Source organism: Manacus candei, unplaced genomic scaffold (genome assembly GCF_025592945.1).
Source record: "Manacus candei isolate 608988 ecotype Guabito, Panama unplaced genomic scaffold, ASM2559294v1 h1tg000113l, whole genome shotgun sequence".
Taxonomy (NCBI): Eukaryota; Metazoa; Chordata; class Aves; order Passeriformes; family Pipridae; genus Manacus; species Manacus candei.
This window is the reverse complement of record NW_026138161.1, coordinates 1,548,288-1,570,905: the sequence shown is the minus strand read 5'-3', so window position 1 is coordinate 1,570,905 and position 22,618 is coordinate 1,548,288. Positions and strand designations below refer to the sequence as shown.

At 43.0% G+C, this 22,618-nt stretch overlaps 1 protein-coding gene across 1 annotated transcript in view; it reads left to right on the top strand.

Annotated features, from left to right (window-relative positions):
• The window catches only part of KCNH5 (potassium voltage-gated channel subfamily H member 5), a 161,674-nt gene that overhangs the window by 129,176 nt on the left and 9,880 nt on the right, over positions 1-22,618 (top strand). The window contains exon 10 of the mRNA XM_051769866.1: positions 2,075-2,271. Coding sequence (XP_051625826.1) covers positions 2,075-2,271 — 197 coding nt within the window. The remainder of the gene's footprint in view (positions 1-2,074; positions 2,272-22,618) is intronic.

The following is a 22,618-nucleotide window of genomic DNA, read 5'->3' as shown; positions in this document are numbered from 1 at the left end:
CAAGTGGCTCACTCACATTTCAGAGGGAAAACCATAATTGCCCCTATTGTAGAATTCTGTCTTTTTAAGTGCACTCTGCAGCCACCAAAAGCAGGACTCAGTTCTGTCCTGTGTCCACCTCAGAGAGCAAATCCATTAAGCAATTTTGTGCATTTCAGAAATGGTCTGTTTTCTATAAATTATGTAACTGTGCTGAGTATGTCTGTAAATTGGGTTTTGAACTGTGGGTATAGACAAGGGTAATTAACTGCAAAAGGTAATTTCAAAACAGTACATTGGATAAATTATAATGTTACTAGAAAATGCTCTGTATTAAGGAAAACATTTTAAAACAACTTGTTTTATAAATTATACCAGCTGTGTTATGTATTGTAGTTAATTTTAATTACATCAAAATATGTAGAATTAAAAACAGTGCAATGAGATGCATTTATAGACTTTCTAAGGGATGATTCTGCTATAGAGACTTTTGCTAGAAAATAAAAACAGGGAAATGAAGGAGGACTGGAACCATTTATTTCACTCTGCCTGAGAAATGTTAGATATATTTTACTGGATACAATACCTAAAACAGAAATGGAAATAGAGAAATAGAACCTCTGACCCCCAAAAGTAATAATGTTGGATAAATTAGCACTCTGGTTCCCACAGTAGAGTTGAGTGAAATGTTACAAGTTCTTAAAAGAGGAAATATTAAAATGTGTTACCTTTTTATCTCAAAACTATAACATCATTAACCTTCAGCAATGGCCTGCTTGAGGTACCTGGAATCAATAGCCACTGACTAACTGATTTTACTTTCCTTTTAATAACTAACTGCTAAAATAAAGAGCAGGGATATCTTTGGGGTCTGAAACAAAAAATACCCTTTGTACCATGGTTTCTGCTTCAGGATTTGAGATGTCAACCACAAACCACACACCATGGCCCTTGCCCAGCCCGTGGCCACATAGCAAGAGGCAGTTTTTGAACGCTTCTATTGCTGCCACTCCGCTGCCTCTTCTTGGAACAACCACAGAGTCCAAACCTGAAAGCCCATCTCCAGTCTGCACCCATGCTGGTGTTTTTGTTGGGTCAGAAGTGTGATTTTGAATCTGATGTCCTCGTCCTCCCAACTTGTCCAACTTAATTGTCTAGCATAGGTGTGTGGTGTATGAATTCCTTGCAGAGGAAAGGAAGCCAAGGTGTGTCAGAGCACATCTCATGCACTTCCAGTCCTTGGAGCTCCTCTGTCCGTGGGACTGGACTACAACTAGTCCCAAGTCCTCAAAATGTGCAAGTCCTCAGCATCAGCTGTTCTGCTACACTGCCTGCCAATGCAGAAGTGGCCTTCAGGTGTAATTTTCCCAGCTGGTTGAAGGTGGGATGTGGATGTCTAAAGTGTCAAGCCCTTTCTTACTCAGCAAACATTGAAATACAGACTTAAGCCTAAGTCTCTACTTAAAGGGATGAGTTTGGGTTTAGAACTAGACTTCTGGATGTGTTTCAGATTTAGAGCTGGCTATTTAAAGTTTGAAAGTCTCAGTGAGGGTTTTGATGGGTTTTTCAGAAGGAGTGTTGCCACTTCAGTTGAATTAAAAACGTTTAAACATCCTTTATAATGTGGTCCTTGGGCCCTGGAAGCTGGCTCCTGTACCACACTGTAGAGCCGTGAAGATGTAGGAACCTGGATGTCAGAGGGTTTTTGGAAGAGTGGGACTCCTTAAATCACTTAGGAACAGACACCTGAAATATTCAATCACCTGAACACTAGTTAAGTGCTCATTATATTTGGAAGCCTTTGAAAAATCCATTACTTGTATCTTCAGCAACAAGGGGGCCTTTACAATCTGGTTCTTATGCTTTGTGACACTTCACAGGGTGATCTATAAATACCTTAAAAACCTGGGGCTATTGTTAAGGATACTCAAGTACCTCAGATGCTTCTAAAACTTTCACCCTTATTAGTTTTCACAGCTGGGGGCTTATGTGAGAATAATTGGAAGTGTAAGGCAGTTTGGAAAGAAATCATCTGTGTGCTGAAGAACACTGCCTAAGCTCTAGTTTACAACAAATTTGTCCTGCTGTTTTTCAGGTAAAGGTGATGTGTTTGGTGATATCTTCTGGAAGGAAACCAGCCTGGCCCACGCATGTGCCAACGTTCGGGCTCTGACATACTGCGACCTGCATATTATCAAACGGGAAGCCTTGCTTAAAGTGTTGGACTTCTATACTGCTTTTGCAAACTCCTTCTCGAGGAATCTCACACTCACCTGCAATTTGAGGAAGCGGGTAAGGCGACAGCTCTTGTTTTCTCCCTCTCTCTCACCGTCTGCACGCTCCTGCAGACTGTTTGCAGTGTTTAACAACTCCTGATTCACTCTTGATGTTTTAAGGTCATTGCAGATTGACTGGCCTTTCAATAACTCCTGTCACTGCTTGTAATGATGGCTCAATAAAAGTTACCTGTAGATTTGCAGTTCTGAAGAGCAGCCCTAGCAGGATGATACATGGATTACATTTCTTTGCCTTTTCTTCGTAGTTATTGGTTTTCATTTTGTTGCTTTTTTTTTCCCCATTGCATAAATTTATAAAGTTATATTTTATGGAATCATAGAATCCAGATTCTGGATTCCTTAAGGGAAGGAATTAGTCTTTCATCTGCTGAGATACAGTTCAGAGGACAGTCTGATGGATCTGTATGGCATAGGCCAACTAAGAGAAATTTATTGATGTTAAATAAATAAAACACACTCATCAAAAATACTGTATTAATACCTTCTTGCAGTCGCATAGTCCAGAATTTTAATATGGCAGTGATTTTACATTTACAGCTCACTTCTTAAACCCTCCTGCTTGTTTTATAATCAATCAACAATGCTCACTATCCATTAGTTCTTTCAAAGAACACTCAATCTAAAAATTAATTAGCTATAAGGACAAATCTTGCAAACAGGTTAAGGGATTCTTTAATTCGCATTGCGACTGCAAAATTTCATCTTTATGATTTTTTTATGATTGATGAGGGTTATATAAATTTCATTTTCATAGAGAAATTTCATAGCAATGATTTATAGATTACTGAGTATTAACTGTGATCCTCTAGCTGCTGAAGCACATTTTTCTGCAGCTGTACCTTGGGCATCTCACCTGACAACGTACCAAGGCTACCTCAGTTTTTCACAAGACAGTTTCAGCCTCTGCAGTAACAGGAGTTCAACACAACTAGATTTTTACTTTTTGAAGTCCAGTTTCTCTCTACCCACTGGAGCATCGTACAAATGCTGCTTTCAGAGGTTTAGTTTCTAGTGCATTCCTTGTGCTCATTAATATCCCAAATATGGCACAAAGTACCCATGGCAAAAAACAGATGGAATGGGATTACAGTCCCCCTCTGTCTGTACTGGAGCCCAAAAGAGCTGAGTTATAATCAGGTTTGGTTCCAGCTTGTCAGCTTACCTCTGACTTTAAGGTTGTTAACTCCACTTCAGACCTGAAGGAGGGTTTTGGGGCTTGAAAGCTGGTTCCGGGTTTCTAGCTTATCACTTCTCTGTTGATAAGAAGTGCTCTCAAGACTTGACTTTAGCAACCCCCCTTGCCATCTCACGTGCCACCAACTACAGCCCTGCCATGACAATTCTGCTCAGGCATTGCTGATGGTGATTTCATGGGACAAGATAATGCCACATACATTGTACCAAAGTGTATTCTTTCGTTCTTAAAACCGTGAACCTGTCACTTCAGTTTGCTTCCTGAGCAAAACACGGACGTGTCTTTTCCTGACAGGGCAGTGTGCTGGAATTCAACTCTGTAGTCCGTGGATGCCTATGGGGAATAGCCCTCTGGCTGAGTCTTCATGGATTTTCTTCTCTCTCACACACATTTTTTAAGGAAAATTGGTTTCCCTGAAGGGCCCTGGCGTACGGAGTCACCCAGGTGGAAAAATTCAAAGAACCCAAGTTCTCAGTACAGATACCTGCTCCCTAGCTCAGTGTTAGGTACGTGGACTTTGCCATGGGGACAGTGACTCACAGTAGGTAGGAAGAACATCCCTAAGGAAATGTTAGATTTTGCAGAAGGAAAGGAAGTGTTGGCTGAGGGCATGTGTGGGCGTAACGTGAGAGAGCGAATGAAGAGTCAAAGAAAGGTTGTGTCAATGGGGTACACGCAGGGGGGAATTAATTTAATTAAAAGTTGTGTGCTAATGTCCAAGGTAGTCACCAATCACCTTCATAGCCCGTGGAATGGTCCTTCTAGAAGGTAATCATCTTGCCCCTCTTCAGTGCCCAGTGTGGGATGGGAAAAACATCCCCTTTCAATTTTGAGAGTGTCCATGATCACTAACTTTTAAATAATTAGGGACATCAAATGAACTGCACCTGTCTCCTGCAGTTTTAGTCAATAACTACTTGTTTGGAGGAGTCTTACTTCTAGCATTGCAGTAAGATGTGCTGAGCCAGAGCCTGCCTTGCAGAAATTCTGTGTTTTGTTCCTGGGCACAAAGCAGATCATGCTACGTTCAGCACCAGAGACACAACCTAAGTCCTGTTACATAAAGTTATTCAGGGGATTGTTTCAAACCTCCTATCTGCTGAAAATATACATGATTCCCTGTTGGGCATAGAAGCATTTTGACGGTGAGCTCATCTCTGAGGGAAAGCAGTGCCGTGCAGGACAGTTCCATCAGGCGAGCAGAAAGCAGTTGTTCAGGCAGCGAGGCTGGGCTTGACAGCTGCACTGTACTGCAGCAGTTTGTGCTGGCGTCACGCAATCTAAATGGAAAGAAAATCATTGTCTCTTTTAATTGATTTCAATAGAAATATATACTTAGCACTTTTTCTACATAGTCATCGCTCATAAGGTTTGACATCTAATTATAACATAAATGCGCTCCTTCGTGGTTCTGTGCACAAGAAGGTGGCTGTTCTCACTCTCAGAAATGTATAGGCAGAAGTCTTCTCTCATCAGGTCTGCTCTTTGAAACGCACATACGTGGATTTGAGTGCACACACGTGTTTGTGCTGCCCTGTCCCTCAGCCAGCACTTTGATGTAGTCCACAGAATGCAAAATATTTAGACATTCAAAAGGCTAATAAATTAATAGTAGTACTGAGCACAAAAGGTTATTTCCACACGACAGGGAAGCGAAAGTCTTGTTGAAGTGGGAAAATAATGTTTTCTCACTCCCAAGTAACATTTAGAGCCTGGCATGTTGAATGACCTCCTTAAGGCATCTGCTCAGCTAAAGTATTGCAGCATATCATGTTCCATGCTCTGAAATCTTTACGGCACATCTAACATCACTAATGCACACTCCAAGGCAGAACCAGGACTTTGAACTTCTTCTTTTTTTCTTTTTTCCTCACCCCGAACGAGGAAAATAATTATTCTGGAAAGATATCCTTTAAAATCACAATGAGATCACATAGCTGCCTCTGAGTCCTGAAAGTTATAAAGCAGTGTTTGGGATGAGTCTTCAAAGAGTTAATTGCTGCCTTCTGATGCTGGAAGAGAATATTAATAATGTCTAATTCATTAAGTGCCTTTCAAGATTTCACACAACTGGAGGGGGGCCTCTGAAATCTTGAGCCATGGAGCTTGGCCTGAGGAGGAGAGTCAAGACTGATCTATGGGAGGCTCTGTGGCATCCCAACCTTAAGGGGAAGGGACACCCAAGATTCGTAGATGCTTGTGGTCAAAAGGAACGACAGAGGTCAGAGGGTCTGCAAAAGCCTGCTTTTATTTAGTGAATTACACACTTGGCATGGAAATTGGTGTAAGTTAGTCCCTGATCTCCTTATATAAGCACATGGCAGTGGGTTTTGGATAAAGGGATGGGGTGAAAGGGAAGAGAGAGAGAATAATTAAGGAGAGGGCAAAAGAAAGATAGAAAATAAGGCAGGAAGGAAGGAAGGAAGAGCACCAGTCTTGGCTCCAGCATTGATCCAGCTGGGCCACAAGGAGCGCATGTGCCCAGGCTTCCTGGAGGTACCTGTTAATAGATAGGTTTTCCCCACCTGGAAATAAGTTTATCATTTTCTATGCAAATTAGTTATTGTGTGCAGTCCATTCTTCCAGACCTTTCTGGAAATGAGTTGCAGGGCTTTGGGGGCCTTGGGGGATCCTGATCCCCTGCTGGAGTCCATGCCTGCTTTTCAACCTCATTCCTACACTTGCACTGGACTGTGTCGTACTGATCTCCAGGAGTCAGAACAAGGATGTTTGTCCTGGAAAAGTGCTGCCCTACCTTCATATGCCCCCCTGCTCCATCCACATCCTGTTCTTTTTGAGAGTGTATCATTACCAACAATCTTTGGTTGGCTCCACAGCTATCCAAAAATTGGTGTTTTAGACATACACATTAGCTCCCTTATCTTCTAGGCTTCTACAGGCTCAAACCCATATAAATAAATAAATATACATTTTATTGATTGTCAAAATTCAGGAAGGAAGTCCTATAGCAAGCCCCCAAATATGCTCCCACAGAAAACAAGTGTTCAGCTAAAATATTTTTAAGGTTTTTTTTTTCCCTTTTCTCATCATTGCTTCTGTTTGCACCAGATAATGCACCACCTCTGCTGAACTGCAAGCCCAGCATAGCCCGTGCAAGTGCAGGGAAAAATCCAACTGAAATTTTGTCCCTCCTGAAATCACAGCTAAAATTCTCCCGTGCTTCAGCACATCAAAGATTTCCCACACAGCTTTTAAGGCACAAAGTCACATCTTGCTGTTTTCTACCAAGGGCAAAATGAGCTGTGTTAAAGGAATGAGTCAGGAGCAGCCTGGGAAGAGGACAATTGTTCGTATCTGACCTCTGGTGCATTTGCTCGTGGAAGGTGTGCTGGAGAGTGAGCCAAGGAGATGTGAGGAGAAATGAGCACCTTTAAGGCAGTGAAATCCCATTCAGAGAGGCTCAGCTTTTTTCCCTGTGATGCTCTTAAAGCCAGGGACAGCACTGAGAGCAAAGGATGTTATCTAATTCCTCTAGCACACTGAACCTATGAGGCTTTTTAGCTGGTTAGGCCACCAGACTGTGTTAACACGCATGTCCTATTTTCCTTTTTATTTCAGATTAGAATAGTTCCTTTTTAAATTGCCTTCCTGTTCTTGCTTGAGATTTTAATGCATTGCGTGTGGTTTCTTGACTGAAGCACTCGTCATTTCTTGTCACGTAGTTTTTAGAAAAGCTTTATTTTAACTTGAATTCTGCATTCACATCTAAAAGTGAAGGTTGTACCAAGGTCCATTCGAGATCCCTGTTTTCATTTTTAAGACCCTCCCAATGGTGTGCTTTATTAGTGAGTGTCCTGATGGAGAAGCAATGCGAGAGACAAAAAGCATCGCTCGGTGTATCAGCCCTTGCCCCTGAAGGTCGCGCGTCTTCTGATGAACCTGAGGACTTTCACAGGTTTTGAGCTCTGATTTAAGCCATTCACAATTACACAGCTTGGTTCAGAGCTGTTTGCACTTCACCAGCTGGTGCTCACACTCAGTCCCGATCAGTCATGGGAAGGGATCAGAGCACTGTCCTTGGGCAACTCTGGCAAACAGAAAACTGGGGGGTAACTGGAGCAGGATGTGCTGAGCACCTCCTCTGCCCTGTGGTCCATCTCACTGTCAGATTCCTCATCCATTTTCACCTTTTTTCAGTCTGTTATTAGGAACTTTCTCCATGTGGGACAGTGATGATGGCAAAGCCTATCTGGGAAAAACAAGTATTTCCTTCATTGTTAATGAAGAGAAACAGGGGAGAAAATCATATTTTTTAGGGAGCTGCTGTGACTGATAATGTAGATCAGCTGGTGGGGGCTTCAGTGACTGGAGTCCTAGTCTCCTGTGACAGGACATGTGCCAACCCCCAGGCTTGCACTCGATCCTCATCCTTCTCTCACTCCTGGTACTCTCCTTATGCAGCTTATTCCTCTGCTAGTTTAAGGGTCCATGGGAGTGCAGGATCAAGCCTCTGGATAGATCCCTTGGCAGATTCAACAGACCAATTTCTATCATGGCTTACGTGGGCAGCAAGTTTTTGGCATGACTCAGAGTTTGTTTGTAACTCAGTGACTTCCTTAAACCTATTGAAAATTAAATTGATCAGCTCCTTGGCGACAATGTGTATGGCGTGTTTCCTTTCCCTGTTGGTATCTTGTTAGGGACTCAGAGCATCTACAGGCTGATACATCCTGCTGCTTACTGGCCCTAGGCAAGGCAAGGGGACACACAGGGCAGTGCCCAGCCAGGCACAGTGACACCCTCTTCACTTCTTCAGGGTCACAGCCCATAGCTGTGCTGCCTGTGACATTGTGTTTGGGTGTCTACAGCTCTTGCTTTGTTACTGCAGTATCAGGCAACTCTCTTGTGCCATGGCAAAAGACACCTTTCTCAGCTCTTGCTTTTACTCCTCACTCTCTTTTCCTGTAACCCCAACAAAAGTAATGCACCTTATTCCTCTTTTTCCTCATTATCTTTTTGTTAAGCAATAACGTCAGCTCAGTTTGGGTATATTTAACAGTATGGTAAATAGGGGTGTTTGCCTCCTCCTGCTCTCTGTGTAGAGCTCACAGACCAGCCTTGCTCTTAATTTCATCAAATTCCTTTCTCTGTCTCCGTGTGAGAAAGGAAAGATTGCTTTACCTTGTCTCAGGATGCTCCTGCCCTTTTCTCTCCCTCTCTGGTCTTTAGGTTTTGCTTCTTTTATGTTGTCAAAAAAAATTAAGTCCTATAGTCATAGTTTATCTTCAGTGATTGTTTAGCATGATTACAGAGTAAATAAGTTATACCCTTGACAGTCAATTTGGTTTTATTTTGTTTATATCTTAGCAGATGCTGCAGCCACCATTATGCTTGAAAAAGCTTTCATTTTGGACAATATTTTGTGATTTTTATTGTTTAGCTTTACTGCATTCACATCTATCTCCAAATATGTTAATATTCAATTGCAATATTTCCTGAAGGACTGTTTCACTGATTTATATATAATACCACCTCTGATGATGTCTAGACTTGTATATTGAATGTACATGGGCCAGAAGAGCCCAGTTCAAGCCTTCAAATGATCAGTGCGACCATATCCAAATTGCCGATTTAGTGGTCCTGGGCTGGAAATTTTTTGAGAAACTGCTAAGAGATTTGGGCCAAACCTATATGAGGAATTTATCAGTACAGATAATGGAGAAATTCCTTGTGTATTTGTATCTATGTGGTTACAGACAGCCCAGCACAATCCATGCTCCACCTTCTGCCACTGGGAGACCCATGGATCCTCCTGAGTGAGGATTACAGGTCTGAGGCTAGAGTTTTCTCTGCAGTTCTTCCCTCCCATCTGCTGCTCCCCTGATCAATTCTTTGTGTCTTTGCTCCTCTTCAGGGATTTGAGTTTAAGGCATTCAAAGCAAGGAAGTCAGTCCTTGGAGGACTCTGCCTGACTTTGCTAGGTAGAAGAGCAGCATAAGAATCCAGAGGGAAAGCTGCAGCAGGATTAACTTCACCCCTTGGTGCCTGCCTGCCAGAAGGCATAGGGCAGCTGTCTGAGCAGAGTGAGTGCTGTGAGGGCTGTCTGTGGGTTTGCTTTCTTGCTTTTGTAGCTGTGAGACTGACTCTTTTTTGTGTGCCTTCCTCCCTTCCCTCTCCTTTTGCCACTTCATCGTCTCCTGTACAATGGTCTCTTCTGGGCACTCTTCAGGTCACGCCGACTGTGGGAAATAAGGGGTACAGGAGCAATTGCACAACTGAATCCACTCTCTGGAGGCACAGAGGGAGCACAGTGGGTTTTTTTCTCCTTTGACAAGCACAGTGTGCTTCCTTGGTTGTGACCCTGCTCCTGGATAAGTGCAGGAGTTGCTGCTAAGCCTGAAATCTCTTGAGTGCCTCTAGAGAAGGACAGCAAAGGTGGTGAAGGGGTTGGAAAGAGTTTCCTGTGAGGAGCAGCTGAGGACTTTGGACTTGTCTAGTTTGGAGAAAAGGAGGCTGAGGGGTGACCTTATTGCTCTCTACAACTGCCTGAGGAGGGGAAGTGGAGAGAGAGATGCTGACCTCTTCTCCCTGGGATCCAATGACAAGGCATGTGGGGATGGTTCAAAGCTGCTCCAGGAAAGGTTTACACTGGAAATTAGGAAGCATTTCTTTACTGAGAGGATGGTCAAACTCTGGAACAGATTTCTTAGAGAGATGGTCGATGTCCCCACCCTATCAGCATTTAAGAGGCATTTGGATATTGCCCTTAACAACATGCTATAACTTTTGGTCAGCCCCAAAGTAGTCAGGCAGTGGAATTAGATGATGGTTGTAGATCTCTTTCTCCTGTCCTGTCCTGTCCTCAAGGACTTAGGTATCTTACTGAGTGTTTAAATACTTACCTAAAAACCAGGGCACTGTACATCTCAGGGTCTTTGGGTAGTATGTTTTCATGGTGCAGTCTGGATTAACACATTCTGCCTTTAGACTGCAGGCAGATGCAGAGATCAGCCAATGCACTATCATCTTTAATAGTGTTTCAGAGCCACATTAATCCCACAGGGTACCAGCAGGCCACTATTCTATTCTGAATATAATCTCTGAGTTAAATACCTTTCTCAGACATCCTGACCATGTTTCTGTGGGAGCAAGAGACAAATCACCAACTCTGTTAAAAGCAGGGCTGAGCCCAGTTCTGATAATCCTTTGGCATTAGAGAGGTGGACTTAATTTTTTCCTGGATGTGTAACTTCCCTGTCTAAATCTAAATCAAAAAGACATTGTATGTTGCTTGTTTTCTGTTTTTTCTTGAGAAATGCAATTTAGCATACTTCCCGTTCAAGGATCTTAGAACAGCATGGTACAGCTGCAAAAAAAATAATGTGTGCTGATGTGATGCTTTCTGCATGCAGGGACTCAGAGTCTGTTACAAAAGGCACTCTGCTGATTTACCCCAGTGAAAGGTATGAACACCTCTTCTTCAGGCAGGCAGTGCAATGTGGGTGATTTATTTGTGTGTGGAAGGATCATCAAACAGGAATGTCAGGGATGGGCAGCATCCATAGGAAAACAAAAATGTGAACTGGCTGTGCTAGAGTGAAGATCCAGATTGATGATGATTTGCTAATGTGCTTTTTGTGAATTGATACCATTTTCTTATTTAGAAATCTGTCATAATTAAAAGATTCTCCTTAGCTGACTCAGAAACCCTCTGCAGGCTGTCTGCTAATATGAGTTCAGGGCGGTGTTGATTGCACAGGACATGACTGATGATAAAAAATAAATCAAAGGTTTACTATTTTTAATCTTGTAAATATTAAAAAATGAACATTTTGTGTTCACCTCCCCTCATTGATTAAAATTGATGCTTTTAATCTGTTCCAGCTGCAAAGGAAGAGGAGGGAATGTGCATGGTGCAATGGGAAGCAATGTTGCCAATTCGTTTTTGATTTCCAGTTAAGAAAGTTTTTACCATCAGGCAGGCAGGATTTGCACGGAAAGTGGGGAAAGAGATCTGTTGTGTTATCTCACACCCCTCCAAGCAATTAGCCCAGAGCAATGCCTTTCTTCTTGCTGAGCCCAATTACTGTGTAGTTCTTCAACTTTTTCAATGCGATAACTGCAAAAGGAAGGGGGAAATGTTAAAAAACCTGAAATGTTTAATTCCATCGTTGCTTCCTGGAGCTGAACATCAGACATTTTAGTAACACAGCACAACATGACTTGCAGATATAAAAATGAGTTTCTATTAAACCTTAGTTCTGCAAGACTGGGAATGCCTGTTGCAATGCACCCAAAACTGTGTCTGGGGAAAGAGAACTTCTGCCTGTTCCTTGGGATCATATCAGTGGATTCCTGTAGGCTTCACAGGGTGCAGGCAGAGCTTTAGCATTCATCTAAGTGGGAGTTTCCTGGCTTTCCCCAAAATGGGATCCATTTTGACCCACCCGCTAACGATCGGTAACAACTTCAGAGCAATTCTGCTGTGGAGATAGCACAGATTTTATTTATTCTTCCCTTACCCTCTCTGGGCAGGTTTTTGCCTTGACTTGCACAGAAAGGCTCCTCAAATAAATAAATGAATAGCTTCTCATATGCTAAATAAAACTCTCTGCATAAGGCCTTTCTTTTCTGTGCAAGTATAAATCCTTTAATCTATTATTTTTCAGTACACACTTCACAGATGCAATAATATCCAAATGTGCTGGTTCAGCATGTGATAATCATTACAGCCCTGCAAATCCTAGATTTACCTTACTTTGAGTGGTATTTTGGGTCTGTTTTCTACAGTGCATGTAGGAAAGGATTAAATTGTAAACAAAGTGCAAGAGAAACTGTGTGGGGAAGTTTGCATAAATCCCACTAGTTTTAGTTAAAAATAAAACTGAGCCTGTCACTTCCAACTTAATAATAGCTGATTGACTGTGCCTTTTTTAATTGTCTGCCAGTGGCAGTGGTTAGCAAGCTGCCTTGGTTTAGGTCCCATGCAAAGAAAGACTGGAGTAGCAATTTTGAGATCTGATTAAATACATGCCAGAAGTGGGCATAGCTGTCAGGAGGGACAGGGAAATTCTGGGAAGCACCTGAAATGAGCTGAGTTCCCTATTATTGCACTTTTGAGCAACTTTCTGACAGGCAAAAATACTCCACGTGTTTAGGAAGGAGTATATATTATTAATTCATGTTTTTCCACATATTTTTACTTCTCAGTTTTCACAGCCCTTACCCTTAATTTGTGTCCCTTCCTAAAGATAACAGAACCACAATACAGTTTTCAGATGTAAGTTAGTGTTAAAAAAAGGAGCATAGTATGAGCATTTATAAAAGCCTCTGATTCTCTTAACTCCATTAATTAAACTGTCAGTGATCTTTTAAACTTTAGGACCTCCCCTATGACTTTTAGGTGAATTTAAGGTTTTTTATTAGTACTCCACAAAGATGTCTCAGCTGCCAAAAAGTTTCTGTATAATGTTTCCTATCTAAGTATTTCCATCAGTCACTGTACCTCCAGAGCAGGGGGACTTAAGCTCTCCATGCTCTGTGAGTACATATCCCTTTGGAAGCAGTCCATTTTCCTCTGGTTTTTATTATGAACAACACTCCTGTTACCACAGGAACAGCTCTGGCTTTTTCTGAGAGCCTAAAACACTTTGCACTCCCTTAAAAATGTGAAAATGGGGACTTGAGCAACCAGCAGATGACAGCAGGAAAGAGCAGCCATTCCAAATCAGGACATTTCTAACCGGTTAGATGAAACGTAGCATTTTTATTGTGATTAACTTTGCTTTTCCAATCTTGCCCATCGCTTCCCCGTCAGTGCACAGACTTACAGTTTTCCTTTGCTGTGTCCCTGACCTTATCAGAGCATTTCTGCATCTCAGCAATTAATTTCTGCATCTAACCTCACTGTTTTCAATAATTCTGCCTTGCTTGACTCAACGCCATCGTAGTGAATTTCCATCTCCATCATGTGTCTAAGGCAAATCCATTTTTAAATGTAACAACTTTGTTGGTCAGAGCAGTTCAATTATGAATGACCATCCTGCTCCCAGGCTGTATTAGCCCTCCTGCCAAAGAAGGCCACAGTAGAAATGTAAATGGATGAACTGAATCATGCATGTTTTTCATGTGTTATTAATTGTCCCTGTTCCCATTTATTAAAGGACTCAGACAACAACCTCAAGATGTTCTACAAAAGTACATGAATAGTAAATTACAAGCTCAGTGCAGCCATGCATTAATATACCAAACAAATGCCTGACTGAGCTGCATGAACCACCAGCCATAACTTAAAGCATTTTTCAGAAATTCTGAACAAAGGCACTGTTTGCCTTGTGGCCCACTGGGGACGTGTCTCAGGAAGAGTTTCCTCCCGGACCAGTCAGGCTCAAATTCAGTGCAACATGTCAGATAGCTGATAATAGGGTAGGTAAGGAATCTGCTGGGACAGAGACTGAATTTGCAAAATCCCCAACAGCCTCCTTTAGCCTTGCTAGTCTTCTTGGGGGCAGATGCTCTTACTCCATGGATCAGCCCTGCCCCACGAGAGGACCATGAAATTGTAGAATTACAAAATGGTTTGGGTCAGTTTGACTTTAAAGATCATTCCAACACCCCTGCTGTGGGCAGGGACATCTTCCAATAGGCCAGGTTGCTCAAAGCCCCATCTAGTGAGGCCTTGAACACTTCCAGGGATGGGGCATCCGCAGCTTCTCTGGGCAACTTGTTCCAGTGCCACACCACCCCCACAGGAAAGAATTTCTTCCTTATATCTAATCTGAATCTACTCTCTTTCATTTTGAAGCCATTCTCCCTTGTCCTGTCACTCCATGCCCTTGTCAGCATTCCCTCTCCAGTTCTCTTGCACTGAAAGAAGCTCTAAGGTCTACCTGGAGCCTTCTGTTCTCCAGGCTGAACAAGCCCAACTTTCTCCACCTGTCTTCATAGGTGAGGTGCTCCAGCCCCCTGAGCATCTTCATGGCTCCAACATCTGACACAGTAGCACATCTGTAGGCATTCTCTGGCAAAACCCACTGAGAAGAGTCAGCCTCCTAGGAGTGCCTGGAAAAGGCCTTCCTGGGAGAAGGGGACTGAAGAACTGCTGTCGTGTGGAAGGCTTAGGGTTAGCTGGATTTTTCAGACAGCAGGGAAAAAAATCAAACTAGAGAAAACCAGAGATATGATTTAGCCAAAGTCTCTGAGTTCAGAAGGACCTCTGGGAGGCAAACACAGCATCAAAGATGGAAAGTAACAGAGCCAGAGGTAGAGATCTGTACTTCTGTCTGGTGTCTTTCTGCATCCTTGCAGCAGCATTTATCCTGTACCAGCTAGTGTTTTGTTAATTGTGTGTGCACAGGGAGTGCATTCAAACAGTGTGTAAATAGGGTGCAGCATGGTCACAAATGGGGAGATACAGAATCATCAGTATTATTGATTGCAAAGACCTGGTTTTTATGCAGGTACAGGGTTTTCTTACTAGCCCCAGACAGGAAGAGGGGATTGACTCCAGTTTTACATGAGGACGTCATTTCTGATCACTTTTAAAACCAGATTTGCCAGAGTATACAATACTGAGGATTACAAACTAATTTGCTTTGGTCTGGAGCAATGAGATAAGCTAAGGCTGCAAAAACAGCAGGCTCAGCCCCTAAGGAGCATCCTGTGTCAGTGCCTAAATAGATAGGAACATAGTGCTGATGAGCTTTACAAAGACCCACATCTAGAAAAGAGGTGATGTCTGCGATACAGATAATAGGGAAGATCATCAAGAAGCACATGATAAAAATGGAAGGAACTTTCCCCAAGAATAGATTGGATGTGTAGGCCCAGTAGAATGATACCCACAACTAGGATATAGTCAGGTTGTTAAAATCCTTCCCAGCAGAGCCTTAGCATATTGCCATGAAAGCCCAGGGATTGATTTAATGCAGTCAGCGTGTAAGTGGGAAGGAAATGGCTCTTCACCAGACCATCTGTTTATGCCATTCCTATAACCCCACTAGTTAACTCTTTTGTGCTGTCTCTTCCTCTTGTGGATACCCTTCAGAAATAAGTACAATGCTCTGCAGAGTCATCACTTCCTGAGTTCCTCAGTCACATCTTCTTGTGGTTAGAAAAAAAAAACCTCCAATGGTCCCTCTGGGGAGAGGGAGAGCACTTCATCCCCCCGGGGTGTTTGTCGTGTGGGCAGCCCAGTGGTTCTGTCCGCAGGCAGCTCTGGTGCAACTGTCATTAGCAACTTCATTTCTGCTCAAGTGACCTTCAGGGAACAGCACGCTGGAGTTTCACGTGGCTGATGCAGTATTTCCACGCTGTTGTAGAAAGCTCACTAGCTGGTGGATAGCTGTGCTGCAGGCTTTTCTGGCTGTGGGTGATTTCCCTTGACTTTCTGCCCCAGAAAGGAAAAGATCTTCACTGGTGTAGGTTCAGGTATGAGGAGACATTAGCAACATCACTGAAATGGGGTCTTTGCTGTCTAAAAATTAATTTAATTTGATTATGCTATAAATAGAAGGCCCCTGTTCCACTGACAGTTACAGATGCCTCTGAAAAACTGTGATTCCTTCAGTCTCTTGAGCTAAAGCACCCTTAGTGGCAGCTCTACACCAAACTCCCTTTGGCTAAAGGGAGATGTTTCAGGTGAAAGTAGCACATCCTCTTGATGGTATATTTCGTTTTGACTGGATACTCTTCAATGTTTGCATGCTTATGTCTTGGGTCTTTTTTTCTCCTCAAGGGGCTCCTCCCCATTGAAGCATTGGCTGTGACCATATTAAAGGCAATTACAGTATGTTCCAACAGCCAGCACTCCTTACTCACACACTGCCAACTGAGAGCTCCCAACTGGGAAAAGCTTAGCTCTTGCTGGGTGAGATGTTTCACTTGAAGAATCCCGGGGATACTCATCAAGGTTATTTCACAGAGTTTTCTATAGTTAAATGGAGTAGATATTAAAAGTTTAAATAACCTTTTGGTCTTCTTTTCCTGTTAAATTTGGATTTCCCAATGGTTTAACTGACTTATTTCACATCTATTACACAGTGGGCTGACCCTGTCTTTCCAGAGGTGTTAATTTTTTCCAAGTCTTGATTTCAAATTAAAAGAATTGTCAGGTCACCCTGCCAGTGGATTCTGTGCTGTTTCTCTGAGTTGAGAAGCAGAGATGTGAATTGCTGAACTGCCCCAACTCTTTCTCCCTCGCAGCATCCCTGTGGCTTTGTTTGCAGGGCATCCCATGGGGAAGGTAGGCACAGGGATATGTTCAGTGGTCATTTGAGCTTGAGTTTCATCCAAAAGATCTGTAGACAGGGACTGAGCACTGGCAGCACTGTCCTGGCTTTGGTCCAGACAGGTTCAGTCTTCCCTGATACAGCAATAGGCTGTATTTATGGGTCAGGAAGGAACAGAAATAACTCCAAGGTAATTCTGGCATGGCTACCTGGCTGAACACAGAACAGTGGTGCAGGGTGAGCTTTGGGCTTGAAAACAGCAGAAGCAGAGCAGTTCTGAATGCAGCCTAATTAGAGAATCACAGAATGGATCAGGTTGGAAGGCATCACAGTGGGTCATCTGGTCCAACCTCCCCGCTCGAGCAGCATCATCCCAGAGCACATTGCATGGGATCATGTCCAGATGGTTCTGGAATATCTCCAGTGAGGGAAACTCCACATCCTCTCTGGACAATATGTTCCAGTGCAGAGTCACCCATATAGTAAAGAAGTTCTTCCTTGTAATCAGGTGGAACTCCCTGTACATAATTTCTGCCCATTACCTCTTGTCCTATTGCTTGGCAACACTGAGAAGAGCCTAGTCTATCCTCTTGGACCTCTTGGATCCTGCCTTCCTGTAGGGAGACACTGCTGTGCTACAACAGGAGTCCTGGTGCCCTTCCCTGTGGTGTGGCATAGGCAGGCCCTCACTTTCTGCCCCACGAACATTTAAAAAATCAGGTCCTTGACTAGGATCTAGAAGCAAATAGAGAACAAGCAAATAACTGCCCAGCCCCCAGTCTAAATCTGCTCCACTCAGTAATACTGCCATGTTTTTGAGTTAGCCTGAATCTGGAATCAGTGACTCTCCCCACTAAATTACTGTCTGTTATTAAACCTGATTCAGGTGAGAAATGTCTGGCAGTGACTGCACAGCACGTTTTGCCTCTCTGTTTTGTAACATGGATACAACAAAGCGATGCCTTGGCTCTTCGAGGTACAGAGGCTGCCCGCCATCCCTTTCATTCGGGTCTTTTGCTCGTATATTCTGCCCTTTAAAACTGTTTCTTCATTTCTAACTCATCACTTCCAAACAAAACTGGTGGTATTCTACATCAGGTGACAATGGAAGTGCATTGTTTTAATTGAAGCTCCCGTTATAAAACGTTTTCAATAAATTAACGAAACCTTGAAAGTGATAAAGTGAACAGAGTAGCTGATAGCACATTCCATATAAACCCAAACTTTCTGAAAGCCAGGTAGAATGTTCTCAATGTCAGAAGCAAGGCTGATAGCAAGGGGTGTTATCTTTCATTGGACCAGTGAATATAGCTGAAAAAAAATCAACAAGCTTTCAGTTGCAAAACATTTTTTCAGGTCTGAAGACTTCAGATTAAATTTCAGGCACTTTAGATTCTGGTACAGTAATATTTAAGTTAAAAAAGAAAGCCATAATGAATCCAATTAATTTCAATTTCCACTTAAAGCAGAGAGGAGAGAGTAGTACATTTGGGGAACAATTTGCAATTCTTTTGCTGATGTATTACTTTGTAAATGGAGAGACTCTCTTAGGCTTTCATTGAGACCGTTTAGTCTTCAGGCGGAAACACATAAGAGGCAAAAACACTGAGAACAAAATACCAATTCTGCAAATCCTCTGTGCAAATGTTCTGTGTGGCTTTGTGCTGGGGGTATGCAGGAACACTGTGTCTGTCACAAGCAGGGCTGGCCAGAAGCCAAACCTGAAGGTTTTTGTCATTTTTCATTGGAATAAAAGCAAGACCTTCTGAAAATATACAGAGATAGTGCTTCCCCCCCTTTCCGCCCCTCTTAGAACACAAACCTGAACAGCAGTAAAGTTGTTCTGCTCTGGATTTAATTTCAGCAATTAACTGCAATTACAGCTGAGCCCTTCCAGTTATTTCAAATCCAGAACTCTATGTTCCAGAAAGGACAATGGTGGAAAGAAAGTTAATTATTATATTAATAAATTTCTTTTACTTCTAATAAATATATTTATATGTTTAATCTTTTTGCAGTACGGATTTTCCTACTACAGGGGCTCCGGGCTGGAAACCTTGGTTCCATCCCCCTCTCTCATCCACTAAGCAGTTCAGTGACCCTGGGCAAGCATTGTATGACCTCTCTGTGCCCTGGTGTTGACATCTGGCACAAGTGGCAGCTGCGTAAATCCGACTTCCTCCAATACTGGAAAGGGAGAGTGGTGTATCAGTGCTGCATATTATTATTGGTGATTGATTTTCTGCTCCAAGTTAAATCAGGCTGAAGAGCAGCCTGTAAAGTCTTTTGGCACTTTTCACCATCCCAGAGAGCACTATTTCTGCAGCCTGCCCCGAGCTCAAACCACCCTGCTGTCATCTGGAGGCTTTGAACTGTCTTTCCCTATCCATGCTGAGAAGCACATCCCTCTTAGGAGATCCTGGGCAAAGTGAAGGCTGTTTTCTTTGTGGAGTTCCTTTTTTTAATCATCTATAGTAAAATGCAGAGACAGTAACTCATCTGCAGCTCAGCAGAGCCTGGATCAATTGACAGCGCTGCTGACTGACATTTCATTAGACTAGTGCCAACAGCAGATATTGATCCAATGGCTGATACAAGTTTGCAAGGACCCAGCCTGCCTGATCTAGTTGGAAACTGTCCTGTTGGAGGGGCACTGTCTCACAGGGAGCCCAGCACCCTGCAGCTGAGCTAGGAGGCAATGGAAAGCTCGCTTCAGCTCTTGAGCCCTGGGGTATCTGATGTTCTGGCAGGATTGGTGGTGGCAACGTGGTCTTAGTGCACCATGTGGTGGTAGATGTCACCATATATTTACACCAGTGTGGTTGTCTGAAAGTCATGGAATGGTCTTGTTGTCGTGGGTGGAGGCTGTATTTGGTGGGATTCTCCTCTACATCCAGTGAAAGATCTTGTGTCTCTTGAGCTTGGGTTTTTAGCCTTCTGCAGGGTTCCCCTTTCCCAGGGGCTGGAAAGTCTATGTAGGTACCTCAGCTCCCCTTGCAGGATTTCTGTGCTATACAGAGAAAAGAAATGTCTGCAAGACAGAAGAAAAGAAAGTCCAGCAAGAGAAGTCTGTTCATCTCTCTGCCTCAGTGCCAGGCAAAGAGGTAGGAGAAATATCTCCCCTGCCCTTCACTCTCTGTAATAATTGCATCTGGAAGGAAGAAAAGAGAAAGGGGAAGGAGGCATGAATATGTGATACTCTCCATCTAGAGCTACAAGAAGTAGCTTACCTACATCTACAAGTAGTTTTCTCGCCTACCAAGTAACTAATCCAGTTTAGACTTGTTTACATGGGAGAGCTATTATGGAGTGAAGGAAGGTTTGAGTTTAAATCCCAAAGTGAATAAACATAACCAGTGAGAGAGAACAGAGGTCCCCATGAGATGCTACTCAGTAATACTGCAGCAGCCATCCCCAAGTTGCTCTCTGCTCAATTTCCCCGTGTTTAACCACCTCTGTGTTATATACAGAAAACAAATTAGACTCTTAGTCAACACATTTTTTCACCTCTCCGGTCCCATTTAGTCTTTTTATTGAGTTTAGTGTAGGCTTTAGGGTCCTGAGAAGGAATTAGGGGGCTAAACCTGGGTTTTATTGCTCCCAGTTGTGACAGGAGCCCCAGAGAAAGGACTATGTCTTTGGATCATGGTCACAGTTCACTCTCTTCTGAGGCCACACAGATCAATACTTCCACTCTGCAATGGACTGACCCTAAACAAGGCCGAGCAGCAACAGACCCTGGTTGAAAACCACCATAAATTCCTAAATAAAATAGCCTTTATAGTTTATTGATTTAAGTAATTTTGTGTGTGGAAGGTGCATTTTTCTCAGTTGGATAGTATTGGAGAAATAATTCTGAATCTGGCTGTTCTGCAACATGCTAAAGCATCTGCTGTTTGGTTAAAGCAAAGAAAACAGAAAATAGTGAGGGAAAGAAGTGATAGGTTCCAATTCCAGAGTCTCATTTAAAAACCAAGTCAAAGCTCCCCACTTCCAAAGGTGCATAGTGCCCTTCTTCAGCACCCCTTTCCAAGCAAAAAAAAGAGAGCCGAGCAGACACCAGACACAACAGCTAATGCTGCGGCCACAGAAGATCCTTGTGTTGTTTTCCCCTGGGTTACAAAGAGAAGGAGGCATCTCTAAGCACCAAATGTATGGGCAGGAGTTGCTCAGGTCTGGGTGACTGGAAAGAGCTCGTGATTCAGGAGACTGAGCTGCTCTCAGATAATGCTCTTATGGTTGGTGTAAATCTGTACGATTGTGCAAAGAGAGGAAGAGGCTTTGGCATTTCTTTTGGAAATCTCACTCCTTAGCTCAGCACGTGCTTTGTTAAACGTGTAATCACACCATTGGAAGAATTTATGTCCATCACTCAAACTGAGTGATCTGACTGATCCTTCCTTGCAAAGTAGGTGTCAGTGATACCCTTAATCAAGGCCTGATGTCTCAGGGGATGAGGGCAGGACTTCGTGTAGCATTGTACATCCATTGTGGACTGCACTAAATGTCTTAGGGCAGCAGTGCCTTGGGCCCTTGTTCTTGAGCTGAAACCCTGAGAATACCTATATGTGTTTTTTTAATGAACTATCTCAGTCTTGGCAACAGGCCAGAACAGAGATCTCTCTCTGCTATCAGCCATGGATCCTCATCTCTCAGTTGTGAATAGTTGGCAATGATACAGGGATTTCCAGTTGATTGGAGAAATGAGAGCAGTGTTATTATCCCCTCTTACACTGGGAGAGATGGAGACACAAAGACATGGTGTGATTTGTATAGGACTTCCCACTTGGCCAAAGGTCAAGCCAGCAGGATAATCCATTCCCTTGAATCCCAGCCTGGTGCTCTGTGTGTTTGGGCATGATGCTCCAGGGATGTGACAAATGAGACTTGGATCTCTGCCTGCTTCTCCTCTCTTTCTTCTTTAACCTGGGCATGTTTTACATGAAAACACTATGATTTCAGATCCGTACCAAGTACGAAGTGGATGGGTCAAACTCTGAACTGTTTTCTCCTTAGTATTCATGGCTGTTCTCGAATGCAGATCAGCCTAATTGGCTGCCAGCGTGCACAGATGTCTCTCTGCAAGAGTACTCAGGTGCTGTGTGAATTGATTGCAAACATGAAATGGTACCAGATTGAAATTTGACCTAGAGTAACTAATTTCTAAACCACAGGGCAAGCAGTAGCGAGGTGATGGAATTTCTGGGCTCTGGGAAGTCAGTTGTTGACTGTTGTTGGGTTCTTCTGAAGGGGGTCTCTCTCTCTTTACTCGTCCTGATTTTCCTTTGGATGAGCAACCTGGGGGACAAAGATCTTTATGAAGTAATGATGAAAGGACTAACCCCTTCCTTGCACATAAAATATCATTAAATTTCCCTTAAAAGGGCTTTTTTAACATCATGGAAATAATTCTCATTTCCTTGAAGCAACACGACTCTGTTACTTGCATTGGAAATCTTCACATCTTTTAGAAGTTGCTTAGGAAGAATCCCTGTGAAAACAGCTTCTCCAAAGCAAAATTAAATGTGCTTGGTACCAAGCTTTTGCTTTAGCATGCTACCGTGTCTGTGAAGTCAGGATCAATGGAAATTTGCAGAAAGGCTATTATTTACTGTTTCTTTTCAAGCAGCCAGCAGACTAACCTACAGAAATCTTCTTTTCCTCCAAAATCCAGCATGAAAGACTGTTTAGTGAAACATCCCTATCCTGGAGATTAACTAATTGCTCAGCAGTCAGTCATTTTCAGTGCACAGCCAAGGACAGCGATTCCTTTCTCACACGCAGATGGAGCAACGGTTTAACACAAAACAGTTCCTGGGACAGGAGGATTAAGGAGAATTTACTGGAGAGCAATTAAAAGAGTTGTTAGAGCAGTTTGTTTTTGAGGCTGAATTTCACATCAAAGCAAAGCTATCTGAGGAGCATACAGAGCAGAAGAACAATAAAGCCATCATTTG